General features: G+C 36.8%; 2 protein-coding genes across 2 annotated transcripts in view; one reads left to right on the top strand and one right to left on the bottom strand.

Annotated features, from left to right (window-relative positions):
* The window catches only part of upk1a (uroplakin 1a), a 702,734-nt gene that overhangs the window by 184,096 nt on the left and 494,028 nt on the right, over positions 1-24,610 (top strand). The window lies entirely within an intron of this gene.
* Positions 1-24,610, bottom strand: part of LOC127656497 (zinc finger protein ZFPM2-like) — a 207,344-nt gene that overhangs the window by 55,193 nt on the left and 127,541 nt on the right. Inside the window, exon 5 of the mRNA XM_052144871.1 lies at positions 12,616-12,727. Within this exon, the coding sequence (XP_052000831.1) occupies positions 12,616-12,727 (112 nt within the window). The remainder of the gene's footprint in view (positions 1-12,615; positions 12,728-24,610) is intronic.

The following is a 24,610-nucleotide window of genomic DNA, read 5'->3' as shown; positions in this document are numbered from 1 at the left end:
CTTTTCAGTTCAAAGCAACCCTTGACACTGGCGTTGACGCCCTGATGCAAATCATGAACGCAGCTTCCCAATTGCTGTAGCAAAGTGAATAGCCACAGTCTACCGGCTAATTATTATTTTGGAGGATGAGAGTTTAAGAGATGTAATGCCCATTGCAATGAATATGAAACCTATGAGGGGACTAGTTCTTTCAATTAGTCAAACTCCCACTTAGACTTTGGGAAATGTTTAATGTGACTTGAATTGGTGATATTTTAGAGCATTTCTATCTTTATATTGTGGAATGCTTTGTTTGGAAAATGTTAATAAAGCATTATATTGTTTGTGTTCTTTACTGAAAAAGAACATAAATTAACTTTGACAAGAAAAGTTTACAGCATACTGTAAAGAGTCAAATTTCAGCACTTTCCAAATCTGGGATTAACTATGAAACTTATGTGATTAGTTGCAATACATTTAAAAAAACAATACTTCCTCTTATACAAGTTTAATATGCAGAGGCAACTGTAAGTATGCCATTTGTAGGTTGATGTCCTGAAAAGTTTAAATGGCTGTTACCATGAAATTGTCAAGAACATGCCCAGGTCACATATGACCACAAAATAAAAAAATATATATATTTAAATAAACAAGCCTATTATGAAACCTGTAAGGAATATCTACAGGTCTAAAACAGTAATATTTTAATGCAATAAAGTTTACAAAACAAAGTCAAACAAAATTGATACTATAATACAATGTTTTTTTATTGTCAACAAATATTAATCATCCTAAAAAATCTTAATCATCCTAAAATAGGCTTCACGTTCTTACCATGTAATATAGTTTCTTATTTCTTTCTTTTGATGTTTGGGGTGAAGTCATGCTTACAACTCCTTCAAACAACTCCCAAATTCTGTAAATAGCAAAATGAATTGTTGAAGCTCACACGTAACAGATGCTTGTCAAAATTTGAATTGGTTTTGCAAGATACAGAAATTTAAGTGTTTCCTCTCTCTTGTCGGTCTCTCTATTCAAAGCTCAGCTCTCTCATTGACTCTGAGATCTGTCTGCCTGCTGGAAATCGATGCAAAGGCATTTCTCAACATCGATTATACAATTATTCAGGTTAAATCATCGAGCCCACACACACACTCTAAAAGAGAGGAGAGAGTGTGCGCAAACACAGACACACACTCCAGGTGCAGGTACTTCATGAGCTGATTAGAAATGCCACGGGGGAGTTGAACATCACTCTTAGCAGCTTCAGCTCTACACAACTGAATCATAATTAATTGTAGCAGCAGGAGGCAGCACTCACACACACACACACACACGCACACACACACACACACACACACACACACACACACACACACACACACACACACACACACACACACACACGTTGGGTTTTCATGCTTTATGAGGACTCTCCATAGACATAATGGTTTTTAAACTGTACACACTTTATATTCAATCCCCTAACCCTACCCCTAAACCTAACCCTCACAGAAAACTTTCTGCATTTTTACTTTTTCAAAAAACATAATTTTGTTTGATTTATATGCTGTTTTCCTCATGGGAACTAGCTGATTGTCCCCACAACGTCAAAAATTTCAGGTTTTATAATCCTTGTGGGGTCATTTGGCCCCAACAATGCAAGGGATACCTGGATACACACACACACACACACACACACACACACACACACACACACACACACACACACAAAGATCCCCCATTTAGCCTTAACAGACTGTAAGGGAAAGTGCTGTTAGCGAGCACCTATGAAGGCCGGAATGGTACACGAGGGGGTGGGTGGCCAGCACCACGCCAGACCGCCTTTGTCTCCCCAGTGGCGATGTTTTACACACCGGTTCAGATAATCGTCACTGGTGTTGGCCATGAGCGGGACTCGGGTCGCCAGGTTCGTAGCGCAGAGCGCTAACCGCTACACTACCGCTCCACCCACACACACACACACACACGAAAGCTATAGGACTACATACTGACAACATATGTAGAGTGAGACAGTAGTCTGTGTCACTAAAACTGTCTGCTTAAAGAACACACTTACAAAATAGTACCATGGTAATACCATGATAATAACATGGCTATTAGCATATTTTATTCGACATGTACTATGACAATACCTTCTTTTATGGATATGTACACTACCATGGTAATGCCATTTTTTTAACATATTCTTTGGTAATACCATGTTTTTTTTAACTTGAATCATGATAATATATTGTTAATACCACATTTTTTACAGATGCTATGGTAATACTATGTTTTTTGAACATACATTGGCGGCCAAAAGTTTGGAATAATGTACAGATTTTGCTCTTATGGATAGAAATTGGTACTTTTATTCACCAAAGTGGCATTCAACTGATCACAATGTATAGTCAGGACATTAATAATGTGATAAATTACTATTACAATTTGAATTTTAGCTGTCAGTTTGTCCAGATACTCAGGTGACATTTCACCCCACACTTCCTGTAGCACTTGCCATAGATGTGGCGGTCTTGTCGGGCACTTCTCGCGCACCTTACAGTCTAGCTGATCCCACAAAAGCTCAATGGGGTTAAGATCCATAACACTCTTTTCCAATTATCTGTTGTCCAATGTCTTCTTTGCTTTTTTGTTTTCTGTTTCAAAAGTGACTTTTCTTTGCTGTTCTTCCCATAAGGCCTGCACCTCTGAGTCTTCTCTTTACTGTTGTACATGAAACTGACGTTGGGCGGGTAGAATTATAGTGTTTTGGCAATTTCAAGCATTGTATAGCCTTCGTTCCTCTAACCAATGATTGACTGATGAGTTTCTAGAGAAAGATGTTTATTGTTTTCTATTTTTGACCTAATATTGACCTTAAGACATGCCAGTCTATTGCATACTGTGGCAGCTCAAAAACAAACACAAAGACAATGTTAAGCTTCATTTAATGAACCAAATAGCTTTCAACTGTGTTTGATATAACGGGAAGTGATTTTCTAGTCCCAAATTAGCAATGTAGCATGATTACTCAAGGATAAGGTGTTGGAATGACGGTTGCTGGAAATGGGGAGTGTCTAGATTTGATACAAAATGACTTTTTTTCAAATAGTGATGGTGCTTTTTTTTACATTAGTAATGTCTATACATTGTGATCAGTTGAATGCCACTTTGGTGAATTAATGTATCAATTTCCCAAATCTCTGGCTGCCAGTGTATACAATGGTAATACCATGTTTTTTGGACATGTATCATGATGCAACATTTTTAATAACATATACCATGGTAATACCAAGCTTGTTGGATATGTACCATGATAATATTGATTATATTAATAAAATTTTTTTAATATACACTGTTCAATGGTAATATCATGATGTTTTTTGGATGTGTACCATGATAATATCTTGTTAATACCACATTTATTTTAACATATACCATGGTAATACCATTTCTGGATGAGTACAATAGTATATCTTTAGAGTACCATGGTAATATCATGTTAATATGGTTTCCTCACATGTAAAATGGTAATTCCATGTTTTTGGACATGGAATTACCATTTTAAAACCATAGTATTCTTTAGAGTACCATATAAACACCATGGCACATGTATAAGATAACATTTAATACCATTTTAAATATCAAAGCACCATCATATCATTACAATACCACCACATGTACTTTTTTCTCTGTACACATAATTTCTGATAAAAGAATGGTGTTATAGGGTGCGTTCCATTCAGGAGTGAAAAGCCCTATTCCCTTCGAAGACTTTCGACCATCCATGACTTTTTAAGTCATTTTTATTGGAAATTCTGTTTGGAATGACCTTACAGCCTTGCCATCATGATTGTTCTCCCTTCAAAGTGTCCTCATAATCCATCATTTATGTAGTTTGGAATGCAGGGTATGTGTATGTGCTTTCAACTGTCTGTTTAACTTACAATTATGCAATTCTTTCTGTGTGTGTGTGTGTGTGTGTGTGTGTGTCTCTCTCTCACTCTGACCGTCTGTTCTTGCAGCCCGGCTCACTGCAATCAATTATAGTTACGGTAGAATCATTAATAATTTCATAATGAAAATGATTCTGTTGATCTCCGTTTTATTTTAATTAACATAATTACGCTACTGTTCAGAGCTGTGGTGGGGCCCCTTCAGGGTACAACCCAGTTTTAACACCCTGATAATGAAATTTTACATTGTGTGCAGTTGTTTGGCTATTATGCATTGCAGTATTTTACGCTGTTCAAAGATAAGAGATAATAACCCTGGTACCTCTGCATGCTTTTTCTCTATGCCTTTCAAAGTGGAAGATAAAACGAAAACAATTTATTGTCCTTAACTGTTTAAAACATGACAGCGTTTGCCTTTTGTGTCGTTCCAAACTCAGCTGGCATGTGTCCGTCTTCTAAAGCTTTATTGTCAGCATGAAACTCCTCACCCAACACTGTGCTTCCACAAAGACACACTGAAACAGAGATAAATATATGTTTGAAGGTTTGGTTTGTACAATGATGAAACAGTTTGGTGCCTATTATGGTTGTGAATCGAGAACTGGTTCCATTTTATATCCGGGAATCAAATGATTTTCGTGGCATTATTGTTGGTGCTAGACGGGCTGGTTTGAGTATTTCTGTAACTGCTGATCTTCCGAGATTTTCACGCACATCAGTCTCTAGAGTTTACTCAGAGTGGTGCCAAAAACAAAAAAGCATCCAGTGAGCGGCAGTTCTGCAGATGGAAATGCCTTGTTGATGAGAGAGGTCAACAGAGAATGGCCAGACTGGTTGGAGCTGACAGAAAGGCTACTGTAACTCAGATAACCCCTCTGTACAATTGTAGTGAGCAGAATAGCATCCCAGAATGCACAACATCTCAAACCATGAGACAGATGGGCTACAACAGCAGAAGATCATGTCGGGCACTTTATTAGGACCATAGTGTTCCTAATAAAGTGCTTAGTGAGTGTACATCAGTAGCAAATTGTGAGCTCGTACTCTTTGAGAGAATTTGAGAAAGAAAGAGACCGGGTGCCACAAAATAATAACTTTTTTAATTAAGTTGTTCTTGTTTTTAGCAACAACAAACATATAGAGCAATGGGTTTAGTCTAATTCACAAACTAATGACTATTAGCTAGTGTGATTAGCTTGCGCTGTAGCTCACCTGATAAAATGTTGGACTTTGTTCTCAGAGACCCAGCCTTGAGCCCAGCCAAGGACACTCAAAAGCGTGGTTGCTTCAGTTATTGTGCTTTTTAATATCGAATTTGCTTTTTTAGGTTTAGGTGTTGGTTTAGTGTAGGATGTCTATTTTGTTCATTTCTCATTTATATTTTAAGACACTATTGGTTAGGTTTAGGTTAAAGTTTTAGGTTAAGAGGTACGTTTTACTCATTAAAACATCCATCTAATATTCACCTTAAAAATAACTCATCTGATTACACATTTCACTCGATTTGCCCCCAGTGCAGCCAAACATGTAACGAGGCATGTAAATTTGGTTTGCAAAAATGTTGCCATTATCACGTAAAGTTCATGAGACCAGGCTGGAAATTGTACACTCCACATTTATGGAACTAGAATCTTTAAGTGGAATCAGTATTGGAATTAAAATGGCTAAATTCCTTACTTCCATCCTTAGTGAAAAAGAGAGCATTTGAAAAAAAATATATAAAAAAAATAAAATAAAGAAGAGATTATGAAAAAAGGAGGTCAAGGCGGTGATGGAGGTCAAGGTAACATGTCTCTGGTCTGACTCTGTTGCAGAAAACACACTATAAAGGACTCACAGAACATGACCAGCACAAAGACACAGTGAATTAGTCGAGTCCTGCGCTCTATGAGCTTATGTAAAACACTCTTGTTACATTGGTCAATTTCCACACGCACAATGGCCAAATTTCCCCCTCGACACCTCTGACATGCTCTATCTAACTGTTCCTGCTTCTAAGAGGCTTAGAGGACAAATTTAGGTGACCTTCAAATAATCAGACACACTAGAGCTAAATATCTACTGTCTAACGTACGAGAGCTCAGCTTCCTGATGACCATGTTTGAACAGGATAAATGTGATTTTGCTGAGTGAGAATTTGTCATATAAGTGTCGGACAGACACATTAACACTGTTAATACATAATCCAGCTGACTTCTCAAAAGTACCAAGAACTGCCCACTTTGACAGGAAGAAACAGTTTGATGGCCATGCAAAGTTTTGTTTTTGCTAGCTATTTAGCATATTTTATCTGCAATAGTTATGCCTGTGTTGTAAATTCATAATACAAAAACACCAATAGAATTTGCAGATTATTTCACAGATATAATTGTGTAATAATGTATACTTAAAGTTCTGCTCATGTTTATCTAGTTTACTAGCAGTGTTGGGTAAGTTACTTAAAAGCAGTAATCCACAACAAATGACTAATTATTTATCTAAACTTGTAATTAGATTACTTTACTACTAATTACTTAATAGTTCATTGTTTGGAGATGCGGTTTGTGAAAAAAGCTCGGAGGATCACTGCTACCATCAGGCAGGCGGTATCGCAGCATCAGGACCCGCTCCAGCCGACTTCATGACAGCTTCTTCCCCCAAGCAATCAGACTTTTGAACTCTTGATCGCTCACGATACATATATCAGCACTGCACTTTATTAGCCTCAGACTGGACTCACATTTTATACTTCTCTTAATAACACACTGGCAACTGACTATCAACCAACAGTTGAATGTCAACACAACACTTCATATTTATTTCCACTGATTGCATGTATTAGATTAGATCATCATTAATTAGATTAGAATATTAGATCATTTTCAACATAGCCCTTGATCCTGCTCATATCCCATGACATTACAGACTTAAGATGTTTGTTAAGTTATGACTTAAGCTAAAAGATATATATATATATATATATATATATATATATATATATATATATATATATATATATATATATATATATATATGTAAAATGTGACCTAAAACCAAAATATACAGAGCTAGACAAGGCCAGAGAAGATGGTGGAAAATAACAACTGTGTTTGTCTACAAGTTTGGTGTCCCTAGATTCCCCGATTATTCTAGCTGTTCTATTTTGAGTGAGAGTCCTCCATTGGTCGCCCAGAGCTGCCCCGCAGGGAATCACACAAGCCCAACAGGCCTGAATTTAATAGATTAAACTGTACAGTGTAAACTGTGGAATGCATGTATTACTAGAACAACCACAAAACTCCCATCTTCACCACATGTGTCATATTCTTAGAGACAGTTTAGACATGGAGAGGGTGATGTTGTGTACAAGGACTGGACTGTGAATATATTGGCCTTCAGAGAGTGTTGATGCAAGAATTTGCAATAGAATTTAAATAAGTCCTCACTGTAACCTAAATAAGGATATCTTCTAGGAATTATGGAAACAATACATCATTTACTTGTCTTGCTTGTTTTTTTGTTAAATGTACCTATTTATCTATTTCCCCTTTTTCTTTGTTAAAACTAACAAAAAAGTACCATGGTGGTACAAAAGTACTGCAATGGTATCAGATGGTAATAATTTGCTACTTTAATGATTTGAACATGGTAATGAATGAATACCATCCTCATATCCATTATATTTACAAGGTACTCCAAGGTACTTTGTCATTATATTACCATGGTACATGACCCAAAAGCTATGCAATATAGAGAATAAAGGGTACTGTTAGCACATCATGCCTGCAAGCCCTTTAGTCATGACTATATGATGTTTGTTAACTTTTGTCTTTGTGTCATCTTGGACTTACACTGACACCTAGCGGCTTGGATGCAGTATAATTTGAAATCAATAGTTTGCCGTTTCAGATGCCATTGTAGAAATTTAGTATTCACAGTCAGCCATGATTACTTAAATCAATGAGTGAAAGTGTAAAATATCAGAACTGTTACTGAGATTAAGCGAGTAGTATTGAGCTGGTCATGTGACTCTAACATGATTTCCTACATATATTGCTAAATTACAATTCATGTCTTTAGGAATTAAACTATTTTAATGAGGACAAAATTATTGTGTGCACATTTAACAATGAATCATTAACACATATAGTAAATTAAACCCTTCTGTGGTCTTGTGGGTCATAAAAAAAGGTTCTAAATGGGTCTGATAGTTGTGCAATGCCACGGAAAGGTAAATGCACAATTCTTAGAAGAAATAGTACTTTACATGTAATAATTAACAGAACATGGAATTTTGACCAATCTTCATACACAAATCACAAACTGTTCATTTTATACATATAGTCGAGTACAGCTGAATCAGTAACCTTACAGTGGAGATGTTTCCTTTTGCTAATAATTACGAAGGCTGTGAAGAAATTATCAAGACTTAACAAAATGCACCCGAAATCCTGTTATTAGCCTTTTTGTTTCCCATATTCAGTCTCCTGGTAAAAAGATTAGACGATTTAAAAAGAACTGCATAATCTTCTTTTACAGCTTATCAAAACTTTCATGATTTCCGGATAAAGAGCACAAATGAAGCACTGTTAAAGAGGATCAGTCCTCCAATGCAGTACAGTGATTAGAAGATGAGAGCTGGGAAAACCAAAAATCCCACATCGGACTCATGTTCACTTTGAATCGGGAAGAAACTTGCAATTTCACAGAGGAGAGTTATGGATAATCAACCACAAAAACATACGGCTTAAGACTAATTTACAGTTACTGGGCAAGCAGGTTTCTATTAGTTTGCCTAAAGTGTATGACGAAATGCAAGGTGTTGGTTTGGTGATATTTCTCCTGTTTGAACACATCCCTGAAATTCTTGAGTTAGTCGAAGAGCATTGATAATTGGTTAAAACTAAAATGGGGTGTGGTGTGGATGTGACATTTTTGTTTACAATCGCAGGTGCCAGGTGAGATCGTAGCAAGCTAGATTACTTTCTTAATTTTAAAATGGACAATTTTGATCCCCATATCTCTGAGGTTGTTCAAAAGTATATTTTTTATATGATGCTCGCAACCTAATCTCATAGAATGAATGTTAATATAACTATATTTTTTCAAACTGACTTTCACGTGTCGAATGTACCTGTTCACTGCAGATTCTTGGTGAAGGACGTGCTACAACATCTGTGCATTTTATTCACTGTCACATTCACTTCGGCTCAGTCATTGACCAGAAAATAAAAAATGGCACTCAATGTCAAAAAGGTTGCCAAACCCTGTGCTATGATAGATGTCTTTGCACTTATCGACGCCTCTCACTGTAGTAGGCTCAGTAATGCATATCCTTGAGAATTTCACAGACAGAAGGACAACCAGACAGCTGGACAATGTTTGAACAGAAACACACAGTTTCCTCAAGCAGCCCTGCATCTTCCTTTAACTCGACACAATGCCAATGCACTATGAGTTAATTGATTTGGGCAACGCTAACACGAGTCATGCCTCTAAACTCAGAATTTAAAACTGAAAAAAGTGAGAGGCATCAAGATATATATATATATATATATAATTCTCTTGATACCTCTCACTTATATATATATATATATATCTCTCTATGATGCCTCTCACATATATATATATATATATATATATATATATATTATTTTTTGAAAAAAATATTTGTAGGACATAGGTTCAGGAAGGCACTAAGACACTTAGCCCGCAAGCCATCTTTTTGTGGCCTGCGTGATGTTGTCATAACATAACATTTTGAGGTGTTGTTTGGGGTGTTCTTTAGGCAATTAGCTTCTGATAGGCTAATTGGAGTCAATTGGAGGTGTACCTGTAGATGTATTATAAGGCCTACCTTCAAAGTCAGTGCCTCTTTGCTTGACATCATGGGAAAATCAAAAGAAATCAGCCAAGACCTCATAAAAAAAAATTGTGGACCTCCACAAGTATGGTTCATCCTTGGGAAACACCTGAAGGTACCACGTTCATCTGTACAAACAATAGTACGTAAGTATAAACACTATGGGACCACACAGCCATCATACCACTCAGGAATGAGATGCATTCTTTATCCTAGAGATGAACGAAGTTTGGTGTGCTAAAAGTGAAAATCAATCCTAAAACAACAGCAAAGGACCTTGTGAAGATGCTGGAGGACACAGGTAGACAAGTATCTATATCCACAGTAAAACGAGTCCACTGGGAATGTGATGAAAGAAATAAAAGCTGAAAGAAATAATTCTCTCTACTATTATTCTTAAAATAAATTAGTGATCCTAACTGACCTAGGACAGCGAATTGAGTTTAATTGTATTTGGCTAAGGTGTATGTAAACTTCTGACTGTAAATGTCTTGTTTTGAGGGCACTGTACTTCTGGTGTGTGTGTGGTTTGGCATTGGTGGTTTACAAGAACATTTCTTTTAGGTTATGAACTAGTAGTTACGAGGGTGTTATGCTATTAAGGTGGTTTATGAGAACATGCCAAGAGCCCTCATAATTCATACGGCTTAAAAAAACATACCAAACTAAATTTTTCTGAAAATGTAAAAATTCCACAATGTTTCAGTGATGCTTAGGTTTAGGGGTGAGGTTACGGATGGGGAATAGAAAAGTACATTTGTACAGGGTAAAAATCATTGTCTATGGAGGGTACTTGTACAGCCTGATCTCACAGTGAAATTGGAAAAAAATAGACAGACTTTTTTTTCGTCAAAATCTGTATATGTTGACTGAAATTTCGAAATACTGCCCCCAGTGGCCAAAGCTGTAAGTGTTGTAGGGCATCTGGGCACATGTGAGCTCCATTTATGTCCAGGAAAGTTCGCCAAAAGTTAGTAGTGAAGCAAGTTTTTTTTCATCTTTACAGGATGTTATACAATGAAGAGAAAAAAATATATTTATAGATTCTATCCCCCAACCCAAACCTTACTTTAACCATTAGTGGAGTAAAAAGTAATGTTAGAGGGAAAAGTGAAACCTCAGAATCATGCTCATAATTGACTATTCAAACGTGGTTACTGTCTGGCTTTGAACCCTATTCTCCCACACTCCCACAAAACACTACAATGAAACCACTGCTGCATGTCAGTGTGTCGGCAAGCAGTCGCCGATCCCAGGGTACTGAAACTATCAGAAACATTATGCCGACTTCACGTTTGATCATGTTGCCTTGTAAACCATATATACGTGTGTGTGTGTGTGTGTGTGTGTGTGTGTGTGTGTGTGTTCCCTTGGTGGCCAGTGTGTCATGACTATCTTTGACAGAGACAACAGAACAGATTATCATCTTTCTATACGGCAAAAATATTGACATTTCTCAAATTGTACATTTTAATTATATATTGTAATTTTTTAGAGTGGTGCATTCCACAGCAGTACATGGCCTACTTGTAGAAGTATGACACATTTTTATTTTTTAAGAACCACACTTTTACAAGAATATTGCTATTTATCTATATATGTTTTAGTTTACTTTTGTTAATTAAATGCATCCATGATTTATTAAACAGCATATGGCATAGTCTGCTTACCTCACTTCTATAAAAAGGTAACACATATAAAAAAAATTGTAAAAGTGCATTTTGCAAAAATGCTGCCATAAACACGTAATGTACATGAAACCAGGCTGGTTGCTCAACACAAACTTCACCATGCGACAAATGCGTGGAGAGAGAAATTAATGTTTATGAAATCAGATCAGGTAACTTGTTGCCAAAAGTGTAATATAAATACAGGTTTCGTAAGACTAAGGTTTCTTTCACTGTAAGAATTACACTTAAATGTGAGCTCTTGCTGCTTTGTAATTCCTGTGCTTTACTTATTAACTTATTTATTCAAATGTCTCGATGTAATGTGGCCATCAAAGCATGCATGCATAAAGAACAAGACTTAATTTTGTTCAGTTAACATGCTCCACATGCAAAAATGCACCATGGTAACCAAAGTTTCTGCGAATTTATCTTAATTACTATAGTTATTAATGGTGTTTGCTAAGGAAAGCGTGTATCTGTCATATCTGTCCTTGGGCCATCCACTGTTTACATGCATTTGCACACACGGAAAATAAGGTCAACAAGCAAATGTCAGCGAATGACATTTGTCAAAGCAAAACAAGAATGACCTGCAACCCCTTAGCCTTACATTACAGACTGCACTTCTAAGAGACACAGGGGCTGTAACTAAACAAAAAACACTCTGAAAGCTCTCTGAAAGTATGCTGCGCACACGCACGCACACACACAAATAAATTAAACACCCCATGAAAACAAAATAGTGAGTTTTGTTGCTTTTAGTCCATATCTATTAGCTTTGAAGATATCTATATGGTAATGTATCAAATAAAAATTACAGTCTTTCTCTTACGGTACAATAGACTAAAACTATTGATGACTCATCATGCACTACACAGATTTTCTCCAATCAAATTCTTTCTAGAATGAGAATGTCTCTCCTACACTACTAGCACCTTCATCTAGCAAGTATTCAATCATGGTTCATGGTTGTGTTTTTTTTAAGAGCCAGTCCTTTCGATATTTCTTGCCCAACCTTCCTAATGAATATGAAATAGGTCAACACAGGACAGAAAACTGCCCTCGTCAGGCCACTTCATGGGATCTTTAAAATGAATGCAGAGAATGAAAGTGTGTGGAGCTGTTGTGTTGTATGTGTTATGGGGGAAAAAAAACACCCTCCTACCTTTGCTGTAAACCACGCAGTTGTTTTTGTTGTCCTCTGTTCCCTGCCAAGTGACATCCTGCAGCCACCTGGGGCCTGTGTTCAACACCAGCGGGACATGTGACTTCGTCTTCTGCAGAGGTGAAGATAACACACACAAGCACACACACTAATCATTAGTTTATTTGGCGACAATTTGGCAATTGAAGACAGTTTTCCAAATCCCTATGATTTTCTTCCGTGAAACACAAAAGGAGATGTTAGGTTTTAGATTGGTCTCAGTCACCATTCACTTTCATTGCATGAGTGAGAGTGAATGGTGAGGAAGAAAGTGATATGGGTTTGGGAAGAAATGAGGGTGAGTAAATGACATTTACGGGGGGGTCTGGGGGGGATTAAATCGCGGAGGGGGGGGTGTTTGGGGGTCGTCTGAGGGTTGTACCCCCCTAAAATATCATTAAAATAGGTGTATTGTAAATAATATAATGATATATTCTTAAAATAATTCTTTAAGAAATAAAATAATACAAATGCAAACGGGGCAACAACAAAAAACCCCTTCAAAAATTGCTCTTGAGAATTGTTATGTTTATTGTCCCCCCCAACATTTTGATGAAATTTTCGCCCCTGGAAAATTATGACAGTATTTACATTTTTCATTGAAGTGGCCACATCAGAGGGCGTGTGCTAGAAGGGAGGTACACTCCAGCAAGGTGGCTAGAGCAAGATGGCGCCCTTCCCCAAACTACAACTCCCAAACCACCACAGTATGAGGCCGGCGTCAAGCATGCTTGCCAGTAGAGAACTACAATTTCCAAGCTGCCATTTAATGAGGGCCAGGTGTAGCTGATGAGTGTGGTGGCTTTCCCTTATAAGACTGGACTTTGTTTGTGCAAGAGCAGAAGCAACATGAGTTGTGCACTGAATTATTTATTTTTTTGGTTATCTACTCTTGGCGAATTTAGACCTTTTCTTTTTGTACCTTAAAACCATTAAAACACTTAATTTTGAGAAACTGCTAAGCTGTTGTCTTCCCTATCAAGACACCACACAAAGATCCCCAACCCCACTTGGATTAACTGTCCCTTTAACCACTAGCCACAGATGCATTGGTCTAATGGTATAGTTTTAAATTAACATACATGGAGACCAGGCTATATATAGCAAGAGTGCGATATGGCCCTAGGGTGGGTGTGGTTCAGGTGGTAGAGCGAGTTTGCCACTAATCGCAGGGTTGGCGGTTCGATTCCTGGCCCACATGACTCCACATGCCAAAGTGTCCTTGGGCAAGACACTGAACCCCAAGTGGCTCCCAATGGCAGGCTAGCGCTTGCATGGCAGTTCTGCCGTCATTGGTGCGTGAGTGTGTTTGTGAATGGGTGAATGAGACACAGTGTAAAGCGCTTTGAAGACTGCTAAGGTTAAAAAAGCGCTATATAAGTGCAGACCATTTACCATTTACCGTAGGTAATCACAGCAGTGCTGATGATTTAGGGCCATATAGCACGATTGCGAGTGTGATATTGCTTATACACATCAGTTCAATGAACAAGTAAATGTAATTTTGTTTTGAAAAACTGCATGGAACTACTTTATTATGCGATGTACCAATCAGAATCTGCCGTTGCTGGTTCAAAACAAATGATGCGTCCAAGCCTTCGTTAGTAATTAAAAAATGTCACTTCAGAAATAGTATCACGGCTTGTGCTGTTTCGAACAAGTTATTGGATAAACAAGTTTGGATGGATGTGTGTGTTTGTGTGTGTGTGAGAGAGAGAGAGAGAGAGAGGTGGAGAGAGACGGGGCATGTGCGATCACTTGTTGCCACACCCAAGCATAGATGCTGTCGGCTTTCTGAAGGTCAGCTTTATCAGTGGTAAAATAGCCATCCAAGCTGGGGTATTCCTCCCTATTTCACGGTAGCCGGTTCACAAGAGTCATTCCCTATAGAAACCGCAATGTTCTCCGCCATTTTAAACAGTAAAATGTGGAAATTTCCAATGTGGAAACTCTGGAAAGAGGTAAGCACCTTGAGTTCTGTAATCAATCAGTCTTTTGTGTCTGCTGTGATGGGCCTTAATGCTGAAGTTGTTCGTTTAAAGACGTTTAAAGCTATTTCCTAGCTTTAGTAATGTAGTAGTAATACGAGCAATCACGACGCGCTGTCCTAAGTAAACAATGACTGACGGATTCACTTCACGCCACCAATTGGCTCATACTACACACAAAAAGGATCTTTTACCCCCACCTGCTGGCTAACATATGTAATGTCAAATAAAAAAAAAAAAAGACACATAGCCTACATTAGCTCTTAACACATATGCACTGCTCTTACGCTTTAGTTTAGGATGATGAACACAAGCGGAGTGATACACACAGTGAAGCATCCGAGTGCTGATGGCATCAGACCATCAGTGCTCATGGAACATCTATCGTCCAATCAGATTGAGGACCGGAACTTACTGTTGTGTGTGTATGTATATATATATATATATATATATATATATATATATATATATATATATAAATATATATATATATATAGATATATAGATATCTATATAAATATATATATAGATATATAGATATCTATATCTATATAGATATATATATATATATATATATATATATATATATATATATATATATATATATATATATATATATATAGATAGATATAGGTATTCACAACTCCTGTGTTCCATGGAGAAAAACTCATGCAAGTTTTGAGCAACATGAGTTTGGTTAGATGATGACAGAATTTTCAGTTTAAGTAATGGTCTTGTTCAGTTGGACTGACCAGATTTAGACATGCATTTTAGACAGACAGTTTTTAACCTACAACTTAAAGGGATAGTTCACACAAAAATAAAACAATTCTGTGATCATTTACAGCTCATTGTTAGGTACTTGCAGTCTCAGTCTCCATTCACTTTCATTGCATCTTTTTTTCCAAACAGTCCAACAAATGGTGACTGACTATCAGTCCCTAACATTCCACCTAACATCTCCTTTTTTGTTCCAGGGAAGAAAGAAATTCATAAAGGTTTGGAACGACATAAGAGTGAATATATGATGACAGAATTAACATTTTTGGGTGAACAAACCCTTAAATTCTACAAAAAATAAATGACAAAAATATAAAAGTGAACCTTTACACTGAAGTCAATGGAGTTTCTAGAGCTTGATGGCTTGTTTTTCGATGTTCAGTATCAATAACCTCTCAACCCCTATGACCCCCACAGCCCTGCATCATCCCTCATTTAACTCCAGAGAGTGTGGAACTATCAGCCTGAATTTTTTCCCAATGATACAGTTTCTGATCTCTCAGATTACAGCCTGATCTCAGGTGCCTGGGAATTGCAAAAAGAATGTGGACAGAAAGAAGGCGAGCGCTCAGCACTGAACTTTGGCCACATTGAGCCTCCTTATCGCCACCATCTCACTATTTTCTGCAACGGGCTGGGAAGAATTTAAAGAATCAGTATCCATTTCAAAGGCCGATTGAGGTTACGTTTTATAATGCTCTGTCAAATTATTCTGAATGTGTAACCTCATTTCTCTTTTCTGGCTGGGGTTGAAACGTGGTGCTTTAAATTGTATCTATAAGGTTGAAAGCGGTTAGAAAAAAGCAACTAAAAGCACTTGCATCCTTTTGAGGAGAAAGGGCGGCTACTGCTGCCCAGCTGTTCTATCTATATGATTTCTTTTATGATATTTCATTTTTTAAAATGGCTTTTTTATTTTTTTTAAAGGGCAATGAAAGACTCTTCGTTTCACTCAAAGGCAGGATTGGCGGAGATCTTGGACAGCTGGGACAGTAGCCCATTCCTGGCTGGCACAATGTCTGTCTGTCTGGGCCATTACACGGTATGCCCCAGGCACACCTTCATTAGAGTGCAGCAGAAATAGTTTAGCTAAGTGAAAATCGGCTGAAGTCACTCACAGGCAGCTGACATGACATCATGTCCATTCCTGAGTCCATATCCAGTGTATAATTGCATGTGCTGATCTGTAATTCACTAAACAGGTGAATGTAAACAACTGAACATTTGTATTTTTTTATTTCTTTTTAAAACACAGCTATGGTGCTAGGGTGTTGCCAAGGTGTACTTAACAGTTGCAAGGGTGTCCTACCATGCATTTCCTAATGCATTCTGAGTAGTTGCTAAGAGGTTTTGGTGTTAAGGTGGCTGCTTGCTTTTTTTTATCATTTTCAGCCTCAGTCACCATTCACTTTCATTGTATGGAAAAAAGATGAAAAATGAACGGTGACTGAGACTGAACATTCTGTCAGACATCTCCTTGTGTTTTCCATGGAAGAAAGAAAGTCAAACAGGTTTAGAACAACATGAGGGTGAGTAAATGGTGACATAATATTCCTTTAAAAAAAAAAAAAAATATCCCTTTTAAGAATGTATTGACCCAAACATGGCAAATTGTTGTGGCACAAAAGCACAAACCCAAATTATTCTGCCTATCCTGACCCCCACCCCCTCTGGTTTTCTATTTGGGTGTTTTTCCCCATGCAGCCAGAGGAACCTCGTTCATTTAAGATGGCTCCCATTTCACATCTCAAATTAGCCATTCAATAACGTCTTACATCCAGACTGACCTGAGAATTTTACCACCCTGTCAAAGAGCACCAGAGACCATCTGATTGTTGCCACGACAACTATCTAAAATGAGAATCGTATTAACCATTTCTCTGATCCCCACCGTCTGGAATCATCTCTTATTCAGAAGCAAAGGTCCTCTCTGTCTGTCTCTCTCGGTCTCTCTGGGGAACAGTATTAAGGCCCAGAAGTTGTCCAGCAAAAGAAGCTAATGATGAAATTCAGAATTGTCTTTATTTCCCCCACCATGAGTTTTAATATAATTCAATAAATTAAATGCTGTAGATGTATCAAACATAAGATATTAATCATCTCAAATCCTACCATTCAACAATTTTATATATTGGCCATTTTCAGAATGTAATACTACTGTATACTACACAGTTTATCATACATACTGCCTCCTACTTCAAAACAAGCACGTGAAACGGTATGCAGTATGCAACGATACACGTTTCAAATAGCTTCATTGTTGTCACGTGATTTCATTGCAATTCATGCAAGTGGCTTCCAGTTATCATCTTGGAAATTATTTAGTAGTTTAATCAAATTATGTGTAAGAATAAAATTTTTGGTGGTCCAATTCAAATTCTGATAAAAAACATTACAATCAATATTACGTGTGTGCATTCGTCACACTGGAAATGGAAGGTGTTAAGAGCATTGCATTGTAGGGTACAGTATCTCTTGTACACTACACATTTAGGCAAATTGTATTGGGTTATGCATATAGAAAATAAACATGACTGAACACACAATTTGTACATGGCCATAGAGTTGCTCTTGCCGAAACACTTGCTTTGCGATACCTTGCATCTTATAGTTATTGCCCCTTAGAGGACAGGGCGGGAAATTTTTCTGAAATGGGTTGCGTGCCCTCAAAATAAATGTTGTGTTCTCTTGCAATAGTTTGTGGTATTTGTAGTAAAACCATAGTAACCACAAGAATACCTATGGTTAATCTATAGTAAAACCTTGATTACAATATGGATACACTGAAATAAAATCATGGTTTTCGCCCAAAAAATATGGTTACTTAACGAAACATAACACGGTTAGCCAACAACACACATGGTACTACAATATTTAATATAATGATTTCTGCCAAAACCTGTGGTTACTACAGTCTAGAATATGACTGTAGTAAAATCATAGTTAAAATATGGTATGGTATTTGTAAATTAAAACCATAGTTTTGATTTTCCTGTATTACCACTATGGTTTCACTACAAATATCATGGTTGAAATATAGTTACTGTAGTAAAACCATGGCAAATGTATTGCAATGGAACGCAAAACTATTGTGAGGGCATTCAAAACGTATTGCAAGTGTACGCAAACTATTGCGAGGGCTGCAGAACTTATTGCAAGGTGATGCAAATAATTGCTAGGGCGAGTAAAACTATTGCGAGGGGACGCAGAACTTATTGCAAGGTGACGCAAACAATTGCTAGGGCGAGTAAAACTATTGCGAGGGGACGCAGAACTTATTGCAAGGTGATGCAAACAATTGCTAGGGCGAGTAAAACTATTGCGAGGGGATGCAGAACTTATTGCAAGGTGATGCAAACAATTGCTAGGGCGAGTAAAACTATTTCGAGGGCACGCAAAACTTATTGCAAGGTGACGCAAACAATTGCTTGGGCGAGTAAAACTATTGCGAGGGCACACAGAACTTATTGCAAGGTGACACAAACAATTGCTAGGGCGAGAAAAACTATTTCGAGGGCACTCAGAACTTATTGCAAGGTGACGCAAACAATTGCTAGGGTGAGTAAAACTATTGCGAGGGCATGCAAAACTTATTGTGAAAACACGCAAAACTATTTCAGAAAATAAACAATTCCAATCCTGTCCACTAATGCATTCTGTAGCATCTATGTAAACTGACAACTATTTCAAAAATATGGTATTTTATGTTATCTGTTATTGTTTGGTAGTACGCTCGTAATAATTCGTACAGAAAAATGAACCAACCATAGAACACAATTTGTTCACTGACATTTCCTTAATTAGGAAGCTACCTAAATTGTGATGCCTGTATTGTACTGATTTAAAATTCAGTATGTTGATTTGTTTGTCTCAATGGGAATAACAGTTGTACATCTTCATATAAGCTATCATACAAATAGTCATGAGACTATGTTGGTTTGCATCAAAATGCTTTTAAAACATCTAAAAAATGAAAATACAGACTCTAAATATGTTAAAATAAATACTCGTTGAGGTAAATAGTGTTAAGTAAAATGAAAAACATGCAATCTGTTATTTTCCATACTAAGATGTTTTAAAACATCTGAAAATCAAAGGTTGACTCTAAATCTGCCAAAATATGTTAACATAAACACTCTCTGTTGGTTCTGCAACATAAAAAACACAGAACTTGACAAAAACAGGTTGCAAATTAATGCACATAATACAACTGTAGATAATGCTTTGGTATGTCAACCAAAAGTGAACCGAAGTGTCTGTAATTTACTGACAGATGCTGACGTAATGCTTGATTTAAGACCTTCACCCGAAGCGCTGTGTTAGTAATAGATCTCTGGTTTCCCTCCATTGGTTTCTCTCTCTCTCTCTCTCTCTCTCTCTCTCTCTCTCTCTCTCTCTCCATGTGTAAGAGATACAGTGACCAAAACAGTGTAGTCAGCAAACAAGTGATTATAAACTGATGCTCCAAATTCGCTATAAAATGAAAATCAATATTTCCACAAGTTGCAGCAACATAAAAGATAACCTTCATTGATTTTTGACGACTTAGGTCCTGTGCGATACAATCTAATATAAATTTACAGCTGGTCGGATTTGGATCAGAGCAGGGAAGCAGGAGCTGCCGATAAGTTCCGGGCTAACATCCCTCAGAGTTGGATTTTTTTCCCCTTCCCCTTCCCTTTTTCCCTCCCTTCCACCTCTTTCCGAGCTGCGGCTGTACTATTTATAATTGACCCGGTATGAGCGAAAGCTTCTATCAGGAATCAGCTCTAATTTTTATTACGGAGCCACTAAAGCCTGTTACAGATAATTTGGAAATTTCAGAGGGAATTGTGATGGAGCTGATGGCAGTGGCGCCGAGGCCCACAGAAAGAAGCTAACCTGTAATAGCCTATGTGGCGGCAGCTGATTAAATGTTACCATAGATGAAAGACCTGCCATTGCCGCAATAAATTAACCAATCACACAAATCCCAAGTCGTCGCTAATCCGGCCTTGATACCCTGATCCTCTGATCAGCTGAAGGAGGTGGAGAGAAGAAAGTGGCTGGTGACACCGTGAGCCACCCTGACTTCAGGCTTGTGTGTAAACAACGGCTAATGATAGCGCTGCTGACCGCTGCCACGGTCCCGGACACGCTCAAACCTGCCTTACTGCTCACAGGGCCATCAGACATCAGCCCCTGAGATTGTGGGAAGGTCTCCACACTACATACTCTTCATTTGTGCAATCACAGTGAACAGGAGAAGATTTAAAGTGTGTTACACATTTTGCTTTAAAGCCTTAAATTTACTAAAGTGATTTAGCACATTTAATTATTTTTGTAAGGGTAAGGGTACTGGCAGTCAGAAAAATTGTCACATATGGATGTCTCACATCTTGATTATTATTATTATTATTATTATTGTCACACATTATACATACATTTTTGATTATGATAAACACTCCAAATAAAAATATATGAAATGACTTCATATATATGAAATGAGAATATAAAACTCATCTCTGGAAGGGACCATTTAAATGTTCTGTTCTCACATGTATTAAGCAGACACTTTACACTTCAAAATATTATATATATTAAAAATTATTTATATATAATAATTTAATCCTGTATGTCTATTTTTATTCTAGATCATCTGAGCTTGAAATTTCTGCCTGGAAACTTAATACCACAAAAACTATCTTGCATTTAACATCACATATTTAGAGAGTAGTTCTTTCATGGTAAAATAAAAAAAAAAAAAAAAAAAAATGTTTTTATTTATATTTTATTTACGTGTATTGTATATGCCATATATTAAATGTATTCTCAAAATTCTGTTACACTTTATGCATTTACTTATTTGACCTTACAATGAATTTCTAATACTTTGTGGAATTTCAAAAAGTATTAATTTGTTGTGATTTACGGTTGGGATAGTTAGTAACATTTAACCAGGTGAAAAGAGTCACTGAGATAAACTTTATAATTAATTAATTAATTGAAGGACATTTATCATGTTTAAATTATATTAAACAAACAAAATTCAAAGAAAACTGGATATAGTAACTATATAATTCAGGGGTCACATAAACTTTCCAAATGAAATTAATTAATTAATTAAATAGTAAAATAAATGGCTTTAGATGCTGGATTAAAGTCATTTTCTACATTTGAATAAATGAAAAAATATATAAAATTCTGTTTTAGTTTTTAGTTGGAATGAATCGCATTATTGTGATTTAAAATGTTAGTTAAAAACTGACATACTATAGTAACTCTAAGAATTCAACGGTTTTCAAAATAAAATAAATAAATAGCATTAGTTGCTGGATTTATGTCCTTCAATCTCTACACTTGAATAAATGACAACAAAAACTGGCAAAATTCTGTTCTATTTGAATGAATCAAATATGAAAGTAAAAATTGTTTTAAATGACCCATTGAATTGTATCATTTAGGACCTTTATTTCTCCACCTATTGATGTCCAGCCATAACACAGATATTAAAACATGCATGTTCTGTATTCATGACAGAACACCCCTGTCATACACAGAAAATACATGACTGCAGTAGGTCAGGCTGACCTGTGCCAGGGTTCAAGATGCAGAGGTGGAGACTGAAGACGAGGATAAAAGGACTAGACCAGCTCTAAGACTCTGTTTACAACATAGCAGACCTCAGATACAGCGACTTCAATTAGTTGTTCGCCATGATGAAACAAATTGCATGTGGTCAACTGGAAATTTCATTAAGGCAGATTTTCCCGCAGCCCTCGTTATCTCAGCGTATTAATATTTCCTTGGGCGTGCTGGACGGGCGAGTTTGGGTTTGGGTGGTGGGGAGGGGGGGTTGTGTTGTGTTGCACACACTAAATGTCCAAATCCCCTTCACATGCATCCATGTGAAATTATGGATTCTCTAAAAATAAACCCCAATGTTTTTCCTTTTCATGTGCTGTTTGATAAACTAAATAAAGCCCATATTTTCAAAATCACTATCTTGCCCAGAAAATATATTCCCATGTCTGTCATCCGTTCCAGCCTCCTCTTTTAAAACGGCAGTGGTTTCATCGCCTAAAATGAAAAGATACCTCCTCATTGGTGCCTTATTCTTCTTTGCTGTTATTTTTTCTTCAAGCGAGCATCTGCTATTGGGAGGCTAAATAACGGAAATATGCAAAAAGAGAAATTGCACACTAATTCCCTTTGGAGATAGATCTTGGCGCCTGCCCTGTCATAAATCAGAGAGTTTCGATATGAAATGAGGCAAGCTGCTCTAATCATTTCTGCATTTCAAATTGGATCACTGGCTCAATCGCTTTGCTTTTAAACTGCTTGCCTAAGAGCAAATGTGAGGTGGGAGATAATGGGGAAGAAATCTCAGCCCGCGTGCCATAGTTAGTTTACTGCTTGAGTGCAAAAGAATGCTTTCAGCCCCTGCCCCCTCCTCTCCTCGCTGCGGCTTTCTCTTTTCAACTTTGTTAAATTGACTTTTTCATTTGAAATCGATTAAATTGAGAATCACTGCGGCTCTACCAATCTTTTAAGGAACACACATTGAGGTTCGCTCGGGCCTATCGTTTCGCAGTGTTCGCCGTTGCTATAGGAACCATGCATATTTATTCAAAATCACCTTGCCTAAAAACATTCAACTTCATGCTGATTTAATCGCAATCTCTTCTGAGAAGGAAAAATGTCCTATTTACCCCCTAAACAATGCCTAAAATAAGCATAAAAATGGACTCTACACTGATAACAATGGATTTTAATCGAGATTACGAACAACTGTCATGTTGTACTGCGATATCATGGCTGTAACATGCTATTTCCCCATCAAATGAAGTTTTGTGTAAATGTGCAGCTGCCAGTTCTTGTTTGCTTTGACATGTCATATTTTACTGGCATTAAATGGCCATTTCCTGATCTTGACTATGGAACATCTCATCTGATTATCCGTTATCAGACTTTATTTCAGCACTGACCAAAACAAAAAAGGCAGATGAGTTTAAAATATGAGGGGTAGTATTAATCCTGCTATATTTTTATCTCTTGATATTTTCAAGCATCAGGCACAGAAAGGTAGCTCTAATGCCACCTGGTTTAATGAGCACTTAGCTTCCAGGACACAAGCTCTTCCTGTCTGTCTGTCTCTCCTATAGGGCTGAATCTTACAGTCAGAGAGGGCTGGTTGGGACTTCATTAGCACAAGGACTCGATACAGTACTACGGTACAGTACTACGGTGGGCTATATTTATAAAGCTACAGCTAAAATAAATTGCACTTAAAAAGTATTGTTTGACCAAAAATGGAAATTCTGTCATAATTTACTCACCCTTATATTGTTCCTTTATTTAATTCAATGGTGACTGAGGCTAACATACTGCCTAACATCTGCTTTTGCATTACACGAAAGAAAGGAATACGGGATTGGAACAACATGAAGGTGAGTATATGATATAACCAGTATATTTTTGAGTGAACTATCCCTTTAATGAAGGGTTGTCACGATACCAAAATTTCCAAAATAGTCGATACTAATACCTCAGTGAAAACCAATATGCTATTGAACACATTCCTTATATATATATATATATATATATATATATATATATATATATATATATATATATATATATATATATATAAATAAATAAAAACACATTCATTCTCAAAATAGAATGAACATAAACAGTAAACTGAACTTCAAGTCTTCAAGTTACTGATAGAATATAGCCTAATCAAATGTTGAATAAAACAACTTAAATATAATACATTTAGGGTTGGAAACAGAGAACCATCCATTTTTTTTTTTAAAACACTGGAACCGAATTTTTTTCATGACTTTCCTTTAGTTAACAATTCTCGAATGTGCATTTTTTCGCCTGTGACTGAACATCATTCTAAAATACTCTGTGTTTTCTGCATTACTATACAGCAGCGCAACCAGTTTAGCCTGATTCCATAACAAATGACTCATATGATCCGGTTCTTTTGACTGTACATACTAATAGTTATCTCAAAGTGTAAAAAAACAAAATAATTTAAGCTTAGTTTTTACTATTCTTATTAGATTTAATCAAGTTACTATTACTCTCTAAACCCTAAAGTTGTCATTAATAAAAAGATTTAAGTGGTCTTAATTAAACAGTACTTGAAATTTCACATTTTGGAATCATAAATCAAATAGTATATACATTCTTTA

Source organism: Xyrauchen texanus, chromosome 15, assembly GCF_025860055.1.
Source record: "Xyrauchen texanus isolate HMW12.3.18 chromosome 15, RBS_HiC_50CHRs, whole genome shotgun sequence".
Taxonomy (NCBI): domain Eukaryota; kingdom Metazoa; phylum Chordata; class Actinopteri; order Cypriniformes; family Catostomidae; genus Xyrauchen; species Xyrauchen texanus.
This window is presented reverse-complemented; position numbering and strand designations above follow the sequence as displayed.